General features: G+C 45.9%; 1 protein-coding gene across 2 annotated transcripts; it reads right to left on the bottom strand.

Annotated features, from left to right (window-relative positions):
- Positions 1 to 1,323: 1,323 nt before the first annotated feature.
- Positions 1,324 to 16,695, bottom strand: Tmem218 (transmembrane protein 218). Of its 2 annotated transcripts, none has more exons than XM_008766050.4 (4): positions 16,568 to 16,695; positions 6,107 to 6,217; positions 5,201 to 5,303; positions 1,324 to 2,035 (listed from the first exon to the last, which is right to left on the bottom strand). In XM_008766050.4, exons 2-4 carry the CDS (start codon positions 6,214 to 6,216, stop codon positions 1,901 to 1,903), a joined length of 348 nt encoding a protein of 115 aa, XP_008764272.1. In that variant the 5' UTR covers position 6,217; positions 16,568 to 16,695; the 3' UTR covers positions 1,324 to 1,900. The 2 variants fall into 2 exon arrangements, with proteins under 2 accessions (XP_008764272.1, NP_001008326.1); NM_001008325.1 differs by having other exon boundaries at positions 16,603 to 16,649.
- Between the last annotated feature and the right edge of the window lie 678 nt (positions 16,696 to 17,373).

Genomic DNA, 17,373 nt, shown 5'->3' with positions numbered 1-17,373 from the left:
CACTGGTTTAAGCCTGTCGTTGGGCTGAGCTCCCATGACATTGTAGAATTGGGCTTTTCTATACTCCAACAATGGAATCAAGGAGACGTAGGAAAAAGAAGTGGCCCTATCCTCTCTCAAGTTCTCAACCAAGGGGTCACAAATCCTAGAGCCACTACTATCGACCTGTGTGCCGTGACCCTTTGGGGGGTCAAGTGATACCTTCACAGGAGTAGGATATCAGATATCCTGTATATCAGATAGTCACATTATAATTCATAGCTAGCAAAATTAGAGTTATGAAGTAGCAATGGAGATAATTTTATGGCTAGGGTTTACCACAACACGAGGAGCTGGATTAAAGGGTTGCGGCATCAGAAGGGTTGAGAACCCACTGGTGTGGAAGGTTTTTTTCTGTTGTGAGAGAAACTGGCTTCTGCCCCATCTGGGTTTGCCAACTGGCTGCTGTGTGAAGCCCAAGAGAGTCCATCACCTTAAACTTCAGGATTTTTCTACTTAAAAATAAGAGCAGTAGTAATACATTGTTCTAAAACTTCAGTCTCAAAGGAACTGCTACAGCCCAGGCATCTGGCTGGCACTGCCACCTTTCCCCCTTGTTCTCCCCGCTCTCAGACTAGACGACTCCTCTTCACATAGCTTTGGAGAGGCAGGGTGGCACTTTCAAAGCAGAAGCAGACTGGGCCCTCCACTCCATTTATTGACAAATTTTATTGATCTTGGGAGTTAGACAAATGTGACGTCATCCTATAAGCTGAGAATATACATTCCTTAATAATTTTGGAGAAAGAGTTTTCAAGATGAAAACACAGAGGCAGGGATATTGGGGGGGGGGTGGGGACACATCTGCAATTCTAGTACCCAAGAAGGCTGAGGCAGAAGGAGCCAGCGTTCAAGCCAGCTCTAGGCCCCAAGTGAGACCTTGGAATCAACCAACTAAGCAACTGACCAAGAGATAAGAAGACCCAGGCCTGATGATTCAGGCCTAAAACCCCAGCTAATTGGGAAACTATGGCAGGGTGACAAGTTCAAAGCCAGCCTGGGAAACAGTGCAATTTTTTTTCAAGACAAAAATTGTAAGTAGAGGGATAGGATAGTAGTGTACTTGTATGAGGCCATGGGTTCAATGTATAATACTGCCAAAGAAAGAAACTAGAAAGGGCCAAAGCCCAAAGTGGACACATACACAATACTAAACACTTAAAGCATCCGAAGGCCACCAAATTTGGGAGAAAAAGACCCAAAATACATGGCAGGAAGACATCTAACATTTCCGTACCTCCCTTCTAATCTCTGAGCAAACTTCAAATGTAGATACCCAAAAGCTGTAGCCATGAGTTTGTTTATTGCGTTGTTGGAACTCAGGCAGTGCCACACACTGTCTTTACAGAGCTCAGTGGGACTGCACATAAGGAATGGTCAACAAACGATGTCTCATACGTCTTCCATACTATCTCATTAAAGCAATTTCATGTTTGAGTGCCTTTCTCTTCCAAACGGTTCCAAATACTCAACTGAGAACTTTATTTATACGTTATTAAAAAGGACCGGCTTCTTCTGTTGGACAACAGAGCCCAAAACTCCTTTCCCCCAAGTCCACTACTCACAGCTTGACTGAACATTTACCCAAGGCGGATCACTGTCACTGCTATTCATTCAAAACAGACAGAAATCCTGAGTGTGGGTTCTGAGAAGACAGTTGTGCCTGTCTTGATGGTGACAATTTACATCCATGGACTCTGCTTTGCTACTGAGTTTCTGAAGGCCAAGGCTCAGGAGGACTGCCTTAGCAACAAATGGTTATTCCTCTAGTCTGAAGACATGAAGGTGGCCGAGGCTCCGGAGAGTGCCTTTGTGCTTATCATCCATGATGCCAACATGTCCCGTGCTTCCGTTACCACGCTCAGCAGGACCTCAGTGGCTTGGCATAGATTGGCTCCAGCACATGATGAGTAAGAAGCAGGAAGAGGCCTCCAAGAAAGACAGCACTGAGAAAAGCCAGCAGGACATAGCGGCCGATGAAAAAGGCATCCACAATCTAGAAAGAGAAAATATCAAAATGGAACCTCTGCCATGCCGGTGCCCGGCCTGTGGGAACCAGAAATCGGATGGCTGTGCTGGGTGTTTCTTTGTAACTTCAAGTCGTATCCTGCCCTGGGTTCCCTCTGCCTTTGGATAAGAAAACTCAGCTTCCTGCGAAGAAAATGAGAGTTTTTCACAGGAAAGGAGGAGGAGGAGTGTAGGGGGGCGGGGGGGTGAAGGCAGTAGCGGAGGAGGAGGAGGAGGAGGAAGAGCAACCACAACTAGTAATAATAATAAGGTACAGGAAACCAATGGCTCAATTTAGGGGGAAGAGTAGTGTTCAGAACAAGCTGACTCTGAAGCTTTCATCAGAAGAGTTCTGAACCCTAATTGCAAGGGAGGGAGGGAAAGTGGCCACTTATCTAAGATATTAAAGCACTAAAAGGGTATGGAACTTGCCCCATCATACAGTTGGTTGCCTAGTAACCAGTCATATGGGAAGCCCCAATTTTACCGGTCTTTGTTGACAAAAACCTGTATCTGCTATTGGCTCTGCCCAGATGTCTGCCGTCCACTTGTAAGGAACAGAGCTCTATTCTCCCCAAAGCTAAGCAGTGGTGCTGAAATGGGCAGGGAAAGCAGGTATCATAAGCCAAATGAGTGCCTAACTTACTTCACAGAAGCCATGAGAACCCACTTCCTGGAGAGATTCCCAAATGCCTGACAGTAATGGTCACAGCCTAAATAACAGCCCAGAGACCCTAAGGCCTTGAGCCTGTGAATGCATGGATTGCACGACCAAGTGGAGTTAAGGCTATGACCTGAAAGTCGGCAGATTAGCTTGGATTATCCAATCCAGGGAGGCCCAATGTTAACAGAGTTTTTAAAAGATAAAGGCATGCTGGAGGCAGAGGTGGGCGGATCTCCACTGCATTTCAGACCAGCCAAGGCTACACGGTAAGGCTTTGTCTCAAGAAACAAAACAGAATGAAAGAAGCAGAAAATACGTTCGGGAAAGGAGACGTGAGATGGATACAGTCAGAGAGGTGACACACTGCTGGCTCTGCAGATGGCCACAGACGGAAGCCATGAGCCAGGCACTAGGAGCAGCCTTCAAAGCTGGAAGAAGTCAGCAAGTGAGCATTCTTCCAGAACCGCTGGAAAGATCAGGGAGACTGGTGATGGGCTGCTAACCCACAAATAACAAATTTACGTACCGTAGGAACCATTATGCTGGCAGAAATTTGTTACAGCAGCAACAGAAAGCTAATACAGTGTTGATGCACAAAGCCCCTGAACAATCTTAGCAGAGGTATGGGTGAGATCCGAAGACATCAAGAAGACGACTGCGGCCACCCCGGCTGCTCCAGAGACTACCCCAACAGTCAACTTACAACCAAGGTCAGGTTGATAAAACAGCTTTAACATAACTTTGACCTTGGCTCTGGTACTGAACAAGTCTCTCGCGGGCTACATGTTTGCTCGCTTGACTGTTTCACTTTTTAATTAGCCAATTAGCAGGCCTTGGGTGCAGAAGGCCCAGGCCATGTATTATTGATACAGTATTGAGCCAGGCTCCTGCAGGGGCAGGCTCTCAGAACCTAAGAACGAAAGCTCCAATTCTGCTGGCCATGCTGACAAACATGTTTTGCTCAATCCTGGTTGTCTCCTGGGTCCGAAACTCATATGACGGAGGAGAGGGTTTGATTTGAAAATGTGCCTTTTCTACTAGTCACACCTGCAATAATTACAAACATGGTAGCGTGTATCACTCTCTTCTCCTAAAAACAAAGAAACTGGGGTAGGCCATTTGCAGAGAAGAGCCTGACACCCAAGGGAATGACTCCTGGAATCTGTGTGGTAAGCATAATTTCCCTTAGAGTTTCCAGAGCTAATTTCCTTCTTCTCGCCGTCATTAGTCTCAGGTAGAGCTGGAAGTGTGTGTTCATTTTACTTCAAAATATTATGTAATTTTATGGACTATGTCAGATTGACAATCTGTCAGATTTGGAGAATGGTCTTTGATATTCTATTGAGTTCCAACAAGTGTGAAGATTTTGGGGGGGGGTGATGGAGTATGTTTTTTGAGACAGGGTTTCTCTGTGCAGCTCTGTCCGTCCGGGAAGTCACTCTGTAGACCAAGCTTCCCTCAAACTCAGACATCCACTTGCCTCTGCCTGCCACACGCTGGGATTAAAGGCGTGCGCCACTGCCCGGCACACTTGAAGATTCTGAGGACAGAGCCCAGCTTAAATCCTTGCTCTGCTCTTCCTGGAGTGTGGATTTGAGCAGGTCACCTGACCCTCTTACCCGGAAAACAAGAGTACCTAACTTAGGGTTGCCAAGTGGTTTCAAAGAGACAATGTAAACAAGGTGTTTAGCACAGGTCTCTGAATACAGTAATCCTTTAAGAATGTTAACTACTAGCATGGCTTCTACTCCTAAATTAAAATAGCTATTGGGAGGAAATCAGAATACCACAAGAAGATGTCATGGGACAGACAGGTCAGTACCCTTAGCAAGAGCCTATGGGTCTGAGAGCAGCCACACACGGTAGAACCAGCCTCAAGTCAGGAATGAACCAGAACAGGTGAGGTCTCAGAAATGGGACAGTGGCAGGGGTGGTGCAAATCTATTTACAAAAGTAGGGGCTGGCAGATGTGGTCTAGGGGATGAATATGACACTCATTGGTATAGAGCGCATCTGTAATTCACCTTCTGCTTCCCATAGAAAGGCTCCTCTTACCTACTGTTCTTGATGGAAATGACTCTCTTAACACAACAGTGGAAAAAGTCCCTCAGGATGGAAAAGCACCCCGAGAGCAGTACACCCATTTAGACCAGGACCTGAGACTCTGAACCAATGCTACCAGGAGTGGGGAACACGGCACTTACAGCCTACGCCAGCCAGTTCCTGGTTCCTAACTCTCTTCTCTTCCTGTCTATAAGTAAGGAGTGGCTTTCTACACTGTCATTCAACTTGATGCAAGTGGCAAATGACGTCACACCAGATAAATCGCTGCCCGGTGGTGCTGCTGCTGCGGGTGAGATCCTTAAGACCCTTTTGCAGGGTAAAGGGACAGGAGCCCTGCAGCTCCTTTGGCGACTCACTGCTTGAACAGCTCTCAGGGCAGGGTGGAGGGGCTGAGATTAGGAGCAAAATGAAACCCAGTAGCTTTACCTTCATTTCACCTTGTGGGGCCGGGAATTCACTGGCTCGAGGGAAAAGCAATAGAACTGTGGTGATGATCAGAGCACCCAGGAAGACGAAGATGATGGAGAACCTGGGAGCAAAGAGACCTGAGTATCAGAAGCACTGTGGACTGTCTACTTCTAACCGGTAGGCCTGTGCTGGGGTCACAGGCCTGTGCTGGCTTGTCCCTGAAGGACCACAAAGTCCTCCACCCCGAAGCCTTGCTTCCCAGGACAGGTACCAGCTGGGTATCTTCCTATTTATTCCTGGTAACTCCCAATTCCTAACAATGGGAATTCATCGTTTTCTGCACAAAGTGTCCATTCATGCGTATAGCATACACATCCCTCCCATTCCCACACACCTTTGTTCTTTCAGACCAGAACACTTCGGCAAATACTGCAGCTGTCTGTTTATTACTGTTCATAACCCTGACATTGTGTATCTCAAGTGTCTCCAGGATTAGGTTATAGCTTGGTACTGAGGGCCAGGCCGTCTCACTGTAAACTTCAGTGTCTGTGGGCCCATGGTAAAGTCTTAAGGATTGGACCAAGCATGTGCCATAAATCTGAACAATTAGACAAAACTTCTGCCTACAACTCCCAAGGAACTCAAGAGCAGCCAAAGTAGATTTTCTCGTCATCTCTGCCTCCCTCCCACCATCCATCTCCTCCACAGTGAGAACTGAAGAACACGCTTCCGTTGCCCTCCCACCTCTGCCTCAGAGCATAAATAACACAGTTAGTGCTTATGATAAGAGGTTAAAATGCAACTCGTTCAAACTGCCAGTAATTACAAAAATGATCTTCTGAATTCTAAATGTTTAATGAGCGTCAGCGATTTTTACCTCTAATTGCTTTTACCTAGGACTCCCGGCTGGAAAGAATGCCTTACCTAGCTATCCCAGAGGCTCTGCATAACAGCACACACAGCAGCAGCACCAACACCCAGAGCAGAGCGAGGAGGAACACGCCAGCACCCACTCCCAGCACCATGCCAGCCATCCTAGGGGACAGAGAGCAGCATTAGCCTCTGGTTGCCCCCCTCCCCTCCTGTGTGTGCCTACTGTTCAGACATCGCAGAAAGCCTGGACTCGGTGTGAGGAGTCTTGGTGACCACTATGTCAGGAGGCTCACTCATGGTCTTTAATTTTCAGGGATGTCCAGCCCCAGAGCCCCTTAATGAAAACTGGGAATGCAGAACCCAGAGCTCTCTTTATGTGTGAATAGGGGTGGGGATTGGGGGAGGGGTGTTGGATGGAGGCTGCTTTCTACTCTGCCTATTGTCATTTCAAATTCAGGCTCTTCGGCTCCACTTTGATTTCTGGAGCCCACATTAGAAATCTGAGCTCTTTTTCTTCCACAAAACTTAACCAAGTCTTCTTCAAAGGCTACAGAAAGCCAAGGCTTCAGTTAAACTTAGACTCAGCAGGCAATCACAAGACAGAAACTTCCACTCTGCTGTCAAGTTCTCATTCACAGAAGGAAGGAAACACCCAGTCCCTAGAACAGACATCACCCCTTTGGGTTCCTACGATAGGCTGAGCGCTCTATACTGGCTTGTTTAGTCTCGGCAGTCAGAAAGGTATTGCATCTGAGCTATACAAGAGGCAAGTTAGTGTTGGTTTCCTAGTTGTGGCTCACAACAGGAATTCCTTCTTTCAGCCCTTAACACCATGGGTCTGAAACAGAGGTGTCCAAGGGGCCACGCATCCCCTACAGGATCTAAGGGAGGATGCTTCCTTGGCTCCTCTAGTTTCTGGTGACCCCAGGCACTCCCTTGCTTGCACCTACAGGAACTGTCATCTCCACGTGACATTTCCCTTCTCTGTCTTCTGTCTACCTATTATCACCAGATGTAAGGTCTAAACCCACATCAAAGATCCTTTTGCCAAATAGATCACCATAGATGCTGAAAGTCAGGCTATCCTGGGGGTGGGCGGGGTACCATTCTCTCCACTAATGAGGCAATGCCATTCTAGAGCACGTTCCTGAGTTTCTTTTTTAGTGTCAGAGACAGATCTTAGGAAAACAGCTTCTTCCTCGGGTTTCTGGGTTTCTTTGGCTGATTTAAACACAATGGAAATAGACTGAGGTCTTTTGTTGTAAGTTTGTTGGGAAAGAGACTCTAAGCATGAACAGGGAAGAAGGGAAGGGAAGGGAAGGGAAGGGAGGGGAGGGGAGGGGAGGGAAGGGAAGGGAAGGGAAGAAAGTTTATTCAGTCAACATTGTGCTGTGCCCACCATGGAAAGCACTGTGCTCCTCCTTAGGGATGACAAAGAGAAATAAGACACACATTCCAGCAAAGCTTACAGTCTACCAGAGAACATCGAGATGCAAACGCCTATCTGTATTACGTTCTTATTTGCAGCAAGAGCAACACATATTGAAAGCTGAGACAGGGAGAAGGTTAAGGGGGTATCAGCGCTTGCACACTTGGGAAGGAATCAGAGAGGCAGAATGGCAGAGCTGAGACAGGGAGAAGGTTAAGGGGACTTAAGGCACTTGCACACTGGGGAGGAATTGGTGTAACAGGATGGCAGAGTAGAGGGAGTTCCCACTTGCCTCTGTCCTCCCAACAGAGCACTCTGCCCTCATTAGAGCCCCGAGGACATCATGTTAGTAACTGCAGCACGGTGAGTACTTTCCTGTCTTCACATCTCTGTACTTGACGTTTCCAGAGGTAGGATTCGACTGTCAGCCCCCAGCAAGGCAGGCACCCGCTAGTTGGTTATTTGTGTGGCCTCTCCTCATAATGTGGCTTCATTGGAGGAGGGTCATCCTCAGACAGCCCTTCTCTGACTTGCCATCTAAAATAATTCTCCAAAAGAGTCTCTCTGTGTCTTTCAGAGAACTCTTCACTGTAGTTAATGTTGCATGACAGGCAAATGCCCTATTACAGATCCTTAGCCTCCACGGTTAGCTCTCCTATCCATTTGTTTACAAGTTCATTTTCTACCTCTTATTAAGATTAAAAAAAAAAAAAACCTCCCGAGGACAGAAACTGTTTTGCCCACCCTGCTCTCCCCAGTTCTCAGCATCAAGATTATGTAAAACAAATATTTGCTGGTGAATAAATGAAGCCATGCTGACCAGTCTACAAAATTCAAGTGAAGGGGAGGTAAGACCACAGTGGCACACTGTAGACAGATGATGGGAACTGTTGGTTAATGGGGCTAACAGCAGAAGTGTCTAACAAAATGGAATCTTAAAAACCGGAGGTGTAAAAAGGTAACATTCTAAAGCGCTCTTAGTTTAATGTACCCCCAAAGCCTGATGGGTAAGCAGGAACTGGGCTCAAAGTCCACAGTGGTTCTGACTGGAGATGGAGGCCTAAGAAGGTTCTCCATGTTGTGCCTCAGCTCATGAGATCCCTAATATAAACCACACTAAAAGTGAAAAACCTACAGGATCCCCAAGAGGCTAAAGTAAAGTCGCTGTTGGGGTACCACTCAGTAGGCATGCAAAGTTCCTTCAAGAATAAATCTGTGGGGACCAGGGAGGTGGCTAAGTTGGTAAGGTGTCTACTGCATACGCAAGAGGCCCCAAGTTCCAATCTCTGGCAGTCACAGAAAAGCAGTAGTGACCATGGTACTCTCAGCACTGGGGAGTGGGTTAAGAAGAGTCCTGGAGCTCACTGGTGGTCAGTCTAGCCTAGGCTCTGTGGGAAATCCTGACTGAAAAATAAGATGGAGACACAACCAAAGAAGACACCTGGCCTTGACCTCTGGCCTCTACCAAACACTTGCATAATAGTAACAAGAACTACTATGCACACAGGGACACTTGAACACACGCATGAACACACCCACATAAACATACACACAATTTTTAAAGAATAAATATGAAATAGGCTGGGAGGTTGGGATCAATGGCGGAGCAGTGGCCTCCCACAAACGAGGCTGTGGGTGAGATCCTCTGTGCCACGCAGAGTGAGAAATTTTCAATTTTATACGACACAACGATGATCACAGTCAGTGTAAGGAGCACCCCAGAGTTGACCATTGAGAGATTCTCATCCTGAATTTTTTAAAAAATTCAAAGTAGCTCTTTATAAAAGCGAGAGAAATGGCAAACGAGAGGGTGAAAACACTGAATTTGAGAAAGATACACGAGGCAGACACTAGGAGAGCCACGGCAGGGAAAGGAGGCAAGGACACCCAATATACACAGAGCTCCAGCCTTGCAGGACTAAAGTCCTGGAGCTCTGATTCACAGTCAGGCAAACACCACACAGTAAACTGCACAGTGCAATTGGCCAGGGTGGGGAACGCCATCTTATATGCTTTGCCACCACAGGGTGAAACAACATAAAAGTTAGTGGAACAGTATTTGTAACAAAAAAAAAAAAAAAAAAAGCATACGTAAAGATTTGAAAGTGTCCATAAGAACAGGTTTGAGAGAAACAATTTAGTCAAGAGATATAACCTGGAGGACACATGAACCTAACCACAAAACCTCTAAACGTACAGTCAAACAGACAAGAGCACTACAACAAATGGCACACACAAGTTAATGGATTTTACTGTTATTTCAGAAATCAGAGGGAAACAAGAGAACCAATTTCACACAGAGAACAGCAGAATGGCCAATACATGTAAATCCTTACCTCACTAGCCACCAGAAAAATGCAAATAAAAACCAATCGAAGGATCTCTATATGTCTACCAGGATGGCCAAAGGATGATAGCAGTCAGTCCACAGGGATGAAGATGGCAGTCAGTCTATAGGATGAAGATGGCAGTCAGTCTATAGGGATGAAGATGGCAGACAGTCTATAGGGATGAAGATGGCAGTCAGTCTATAGGGATGAGGATGGCAGACAGTCTATAGGGATGAGGATGGCAGTCAGTCTATAGGGATGAGGATGGCAGTCAGTCTATAGGGATGAGGATGGCAGTCAGTCTATAGGATGAAGATGGCATAGGGATGAAGATGGCAGACAGTCTATAGGATGAAGATGGCAGTCTATAGGGATAAAGATGGCAGTCAGTCTATAGGGATGAGGATGGCAGACAGTCTATAGGGATGAGGATGGCAGACAGTCTATAGGGATGAAGATGGCAGACAGTCTATAGGGATGAGGATGGCAGACAGTCTACAGGGATGAGGATGGCAGACAGTCTATAGGGATGAGGATGGCAGACAGTCCACAGGGATGAAGAGCCTAATGCACACAGTCCGTCACACACAGGGCTGCACCCAACAGTGTGGGTGAATTTCACAAGCATCAGGCGAAGGGCAGAGTGAAAAGTTCACTGTAGACTCCGATTATATAATGTTCGGAAACAGGGCCAACCGCTCCAGGGCACTGCTGAGGTCTGTTTACCTCGAGTGATGGGATGGGGCATGGATGATAAAACTGTTCTTTGATCTGGGTGTTGGTTTCCTGACTTTGTAACTTTGGTAATCTGTATCTAGCTATACACCTGGGGGGGTTGTTTCTGTATGTGTTACTTTTCTGAGAGGACTCAATGGTCACTGGACAGTTAATAAGATAAAATAAAAAGTTACCTTTTTTTTAAAAGTGGAATGCACTTTTTAAAATATAGTGATTTAGGGGCTGGAGAGATGGCTCAGCGGTTAAGAGCACTGACTGCTCTTCCAGAGGTCCTGAGTTCAATTCCCAGCAACCACAGGGTGGCTCACAACCATCTGTAATGGGATCCGATGCCCTCTTCTGGTGTGTCTCAGACAGCTACAGTGTACTCACATGCATAAAATAAATCTTTGGAAAAAAAAAAGTAGTGATTCGGGGCTGGGGATTTAGCTCAGTGGTAGAGCGCTTACCTAGGAAGTGCAAGGCCCTGGGTTCGGTCCCCAGCTCCGAAAAAAAGAACCAAAAAAAAAAAAAAAAAAAGTACTGATTCTTTATGACACATGAATCTATATAGTCACATACGACACACGACAGACAACAGAATGTGGTACCTGGGCATTTCGTGTCATTTAGGGGTTGTGGGGGACAAAATGAGGGTGTTGATGTGAAACGGGTGGTCATGAGCTGTGTCTTACAGCTAGGTGATAGTTGAGGTGGTATTGTCTTCACTACCTTCTAAGTATCTAAATAGAGTTCAAACTCGCATAGCAAAAATAGGCATGTATATGTACACATGTGTAAATATGATTAAGTACAAAACATATTTGTAAGATTTTTGCAGCCAAAATTATGCAACTTTATGCAAAGGCTTTTGAAAAGTACCTGGATAGTGGAATGAAGCAGGCTGTATAGAGAAATAACTCATGCTTTCAGATGAGATGGTTTGATGAAAAGATCTCAATTTTTCTTAACGTGAAAACTCAGTGCAATTCTAACCAAAATCTAAAAATACTTCTTTTTTTGTAAGGAATCCTAAATTCACACAGGAGAGTAAAGAGCCAAGAATAGCCAACACCACTCTGAGAACTAGGAACGGCAATGTGCTTTTCTTGTCGCCAACTGCCACAGACACGTTATGAAACCAAGGTAATTAAAACAGTGTGACAGTGGGACAAAGACACATGGACCAATCGCACGGAACTGAAAGCCCAGACGCAGATCTGGGCATTTGTGAGGACTTCATACTCCCTAGGAAGTGGCTGGCTTCGTGGCCCAGTGTGAAGAGGGCTTCACAGTGGTGGTAACGCAGATGAATATCTAGCCAGGAAACAATAAAGCTCGACCTCTACCCCGTAGCTTGTACAGAAGTCGATTTTTAGTGGAAGTAATTCATAATGAAACAGCATATGTTCGAATGTATGAGCGTTTGGGCTGACTACACTAGAATACATAATGAAGTACAGTAGTCAGATGCTCGCCTAAACTTAGCGAGCGAGAGCCCCACATGCAGACCATGCAGGTGTGTTGTGCTGGCAACTCAAATACCACGAGCTGTGCCGCCTTCGGTTAGATGATTTTTTTCTAGACCGGGGAACAAGTTCCAAACCACAGATCAGTATAATTTTCCCTTGAATTACATTCCTGGAAATTACACTTCACTGAACTGTGCCAAAAAATACATTATGTTAACACGAAAAATGGGAGTTAGGTTCTAGGCCCAGATAATTATTAAATGAATATCATAGAGGGCATTGGAAAGTTGCACAAGGTGCAAGGTGACTCTTCGTCTGAGGGCTGCCCGAACATTCCACAGCGTCCAACAGTCTGATCTCTCTGGCATATTCCAACCACGGTGATAGCTCAAGTTGGCCTCAAATGTCCCTTAGCGGCATGCACCGCCCTTGAAAAAAAAGTTCTAGAAACTCTCATCTACAGAGACACACACGAGGGAAGTCATTGTCATTTCCATAGCAGAGAGGAGGTAAATGCTACAACCTATCCAGTGGATTTATTATATTCTCACTATGAACACTTCAAACGAATGGACCTGATCTACATACATCGACACGCGGATATAAACCACAAGCAGTGCTGAGGGATGAAAGCAGGTTGCAAGCCAGGAACAGTGGCCGGTGTCTGTAGTGGGCGTCTGAGGGAGACACATCTCTAGATCCAGACCAGCGAGGGCCCATCTTAAACAAACACAGACACAAATATACACATACAAAAGCACGGGAGCAAATAAACAGCCGCCTTTTCTTTTTCCTCTTCTAGGGACAGGGTCTAGAGATACTTGGTATGGCCCAGTGTCTGCCATGCTGTTGTGGGCTTTCCTACAATGCAGCCTCTAAGAAAACTAGGCTGCCTCTAAGCCCCTGGCAACAGGATGGTTACCGTTATATCAAGAAGGTTGGGAGAATACCTAAATCTACATGTAGTGTGAGACCAGGCAGACTCCCAGGGGTTCCTGCTGGAAGACACGATGTCCTTATGAGATTGTCTAAGACAAAGAAGCAGGGCAGCAGGGCCTATGGTGGTTCCATGTGTGCCGAGTGTGTCTGTGACAGCATCAAGCTGCCTTTCTTATTGAGGAGCAGAAAACTTGTGAACCGGGCTGAAGGCATGGAGTCAGAAAGCAAAATAAACGTGGAGCTTTTTTAAGTAATTAAAAAAAACAAAACAAAACAACATAGCTTGAAGTGGGGAAAGGTAAATAAAAGTAAGCCATAAACTGAAATCCAAAGTATTTGATTTACATTTTGAACTTAAAAGAAGTTATCTTCAATTATATACATACATACACACACACACACATACATACATACACATATGCATATAAATATATTATCTATACATCAAAAGTATAATGGTATGGGTACTGGGCTGGGGAAATGGTTCAGTCAATAAAGTGCTTGCCCTGGAAGTGGGAAGAATTAGATTACTGAACCCATGTGAAAAGTACTTTTAACTCCAGTGCTGGAGAGGTAGAGATGGGAGGATCCTGGGAGTTGACTGGGCAGCTACTCCTCCCTAGTTAAACTCTAGATCACTGAGACCCTGTCTCAAACATAGTAGACAAGAGTTCCTGAGGATCACACACACACACACACACACATGTCCTCCCACATGCACATACATGTAAGTGCACCAACCCCGGAACACGCATAATAAACAACAACAAAAGAAAAATGAGTGTAGATTGAACACAGTGATTCTGGGAAGAGTCTCCGGGAGGGAGGACGAAAACAGGATGGGACCAGCAAAGAGGATAGAAGGGATTTTAACAATTTCTGATGCTTCGTTTCTTTAAGATTAAAAACCATGAGCAGAATGCTAATATTTATTAATCTGGCTGGCAGACACCCCAAAATAGAGATTTCGATAGCCTCTAGTTCTTAAACATTTGTGAGACTTACTTTTAAAGTTGTGTCCCATGTTTATTTTTATTGTACGCCCACCGGTCTTTTGCCTGTGTATATGTCTGTGCAAGGGTGTCAGGTCCCCTGAGGTTACAGCCGCAGACAGTTGTGAGCTGCTGTGTGAGTGTGAGAATTGAGCCTCAGTCCTCTGCTAGTGCTCTTAACTGCTGAGCCATCTTCCCAGGCTGAGACTTATGAGAGTTCATCATTTTCATAAGATGAATTTTATAGCTTAGTTTAGAGCAGCTTCAGGCCTATAATCCCAACTCCCTCAGTAGTTGACACAGAAGAATTTCAAGTTCAAGGCCCAACTGGGCAATTTGGTAAGACTGTTTGAAAGTAAAATTATCAAAAATGAATAAACAAATAAATAACCATGAGGCAGGGTTAGAGTGATCCAGTGGCACAGCTCTTGCGCAGAGCCAATCTCTCCCACATCGGAGTGTACCCTCACTTAAGACTCAGATTTGGTAGCAGAGACCGGAGACGGATGATCAGTTAGGGGACTACCACAATTCTCCAGCTAAGAACTTGCCTTAGCTACGGAAATGGAAAAGGGTCAAAAGGGAGATCAGAAACAACTAGGGTGACTGGCTGAGCCAGTCTACTTAGGATTAGCTGTGCTGTTTTGGGTATCATACAATAACCTAGAAGACAGGAACAAACTCTTATCCCCTAGAAATTGGGATAAATGACGGCTGAGGCTGGGAACACAAGAAGCACTGAACTTCTATCCCCATGGGTGCTGTCAGGCTCAGGTGACATCAAGTTGTACCTATAGTCTAACTTTTCAGTGACAGGAGAAACAGCTCCAAGCCCTTCTAAAACAAGAGTCATTGTTTCATAACCAAACAATTGTCTTGGGGTTCTTTAAAAAAATTTTTTTAATTGATGTTCGTGCATGAGCGTGTGATGATTGGCAAGTGCTGTGGAGGTCAGAAGAGGGCATTAGATTCCAGAAACTGGAGTTTTAGGTGGTTTTAAGCCTGGGCTGAGCCATCTCTCCAGCCCCAGTGACCTTCTGATCACCCATCATCTATCTACCTTCCCTGAGATTGCAGGTGTGGACCACTCCCTGTTTATGACACAATGGGGACAGAACTCAGGTCCTTGTGCATGCTAGGTGTGACTGTGCCATCTGGGCTACAACCCCACGCCTCGGGAATAGCTAAATTATTTGTTAGTGAGACTTGACTAAAACAAAAACAAAAAATGTCCATTTACTTAAGACTCAGAATACCATCCGAATAGTCTCTGAGAGTTGATGCTTAAGCCAACACAATTTTAAGAGTAAACTCATTTGAAGAAAGTAACCTAGAGGAGGGGGGAAAAAAACCCAATTTGTGCAAATTTAAACACCGTGTGCAACAGTTGACAAGATCAAGGCAAGGCCAGGTGCTCTGTTATTTTTCCTCCCTGTGAGGGAGGCTGTGAGGTCCCCTGTAAAGTTTCTCCAGACCCTTTTGAATGTGTATGTCTTTTGTTCTTCCTCCAACTAAGGTTGGTGCTACACCCCCTTTCACCCAACTTCCAGGGAAAAATGAAAAAACCCTGCACCCAGGGCTCGATGAAAACTATCATGCTCACCACCATGCTGACGATCTTTGTTTGTTTGCTTTTGTTTTCCGAGACACGGTTTCTTTGCCTACTCTTGGCTGCCTGGAGCTAGACCAGGCTGGCCTCACATAGAGAACTGACAGCCTCTGCCTCCCGAGTGTTGAGATTAAAGGTTTAAGCCACCACAGAAAAACAAGCTGAGGATCTTAAGGGAGAAAACACCTATTTCAGAGGACAGTTTACTGCCTGGGGCAGATGGAGATTACAGATAAGGCTGCTGGTGGACGATACCATACCGGTACCTCGAGCTTCAGAACCAAGTCCTTGAAAGCAATAGAAAATGATAGGTGTTTTGACAGGACTGCCTTTCCAGAGAAACCTTTTTTGATTTTCTTTCTTTTGTTTTTTCAAGACAGGATTTCTCTGTGTAACAGCCCTTGCAGTCCCGGGGAAAGGTTTGTAGACTAGGATGGCCTCGAACTCACAAAGATTTGCCTGCCTGTGCCTCCAGTGTGCTGGGACTAAAGATTAGCGCCACCATACCCAGCTCTCTTTTCAACTTTTTTTATTGCTTATTCCAAGCCTTCAAAAGTAGTTAGAATGGCCTGGTGTGGTAGTACACACTGGTCATCCTAGCATTCAAAAGGCTGGGGCAAGAGGACTACAAGTTTGAGGCGAGCCTGGGATATTTAGCAAGATCTCTCTCAAAAAACAACAAACTGGAGCACTGAGCGCCTATACTTTTTTTTTTCCTACCTTAAAAACTACGACCTCATTTGGGTTTTAAGATATTAGGCTAATGCCTCCATCTTTGTTGGTCAATCATTGCAAGTCTTGGCAAAATCAAGTGCCATCCCCCCCTAAACACCAGGTGACACCTGACGGTAGAAAGAGGGTGCATCACCGTCCTGCCCGTTTTACTAGGCAGGCAGCGACTCAGTCTGCAGGCTGCACCACACATCAGCTCCCAGTACCGCGTCTGGGGACACTGGGATCTGAGCAGTAATCCAGGCCGGCAGCCGGGATGACCTGCGGTGGTCCGCGCCTCTCCCGCCCTCACCTTCCAAACCTCTGCGGTCAGCCTCCGCTCCTCACCTGGCTTTCAGGTTCCTCACCAGGGCTCACCCCTCGCTCTCCGTCCCCTTCACCTAGGCTTTGGTGTACTTTGGACGAATCACAAGTCGGAATTCATTTAAAAAATTTATGGTGGACCAATCAAAGACGCTCTTTCAGCACCTAGCGTCTTTCTTACTAGCTGACGTTTGCTGTGGCTCCAGGCAACGCAAAGCGTGGTGGGTGGTGTGCACGTCAGTCTCCTTTACGACCTCTATTGGTCGACATGTACTGTCCTCAGTTTCGATTGGATAGCAATGCTTGTCAATCAAACCTCTGTAACCATTAAACCCTTAGACAACAACGGGAAGACTGTTTTGTAGCTTCTCGCAGTCCGGGCTAGAGATTGCTCCGTCTGGTCTAGACTGTGGAGAGCTGTTCCGCGGTCTACACACCAGTGCCTGCCCCGCCATCTGATGATCAGTCCGCGGGAGGGGCCTAGGATTGTGGGGCAATCAAATCGGCTTGCCATTTCAAGGTTCCTAACATCCCTCCTGAATTGACTCCAAGATGACTAGTGAAAATAACAACACATTCTGTTATCCTTACTCAGCCTTACTTTATTGGTCGTTTTTCTTCCCTTAGCTTTTGACATGTACGGAGGAAGCAAGGATCAGTGAAACCAAGAGACTTGGGAAGAGGCCCGAGGTCAAATAAACTCTTTTTGTCATGGACGAGTGGTCTTCCCTACCTGGTACCCAGAATTTGTCAAGATTGTGTATCCAGGCTACATAGGGTGTTCAATCAAAAGAT

Source organism: Rattus norvegicus, chromosome 8, assembly GCF_036323735.1.
Source record: "Rattus norvegicus strain BN/NHsdMcwi chromosome 8, GRCr8, whole genome shotgun sequence".
NCBI lineage: Eukaryota > Metazoa > Chordata > Mammalia > Rodentia > Muridae > Rattus > Rattus norvegicus.
The sequence above is the reverse complement of the archived record's forward strand: the minus strand, read 5'-3'. Positions and strand labels throughout refer to the sequence as shown.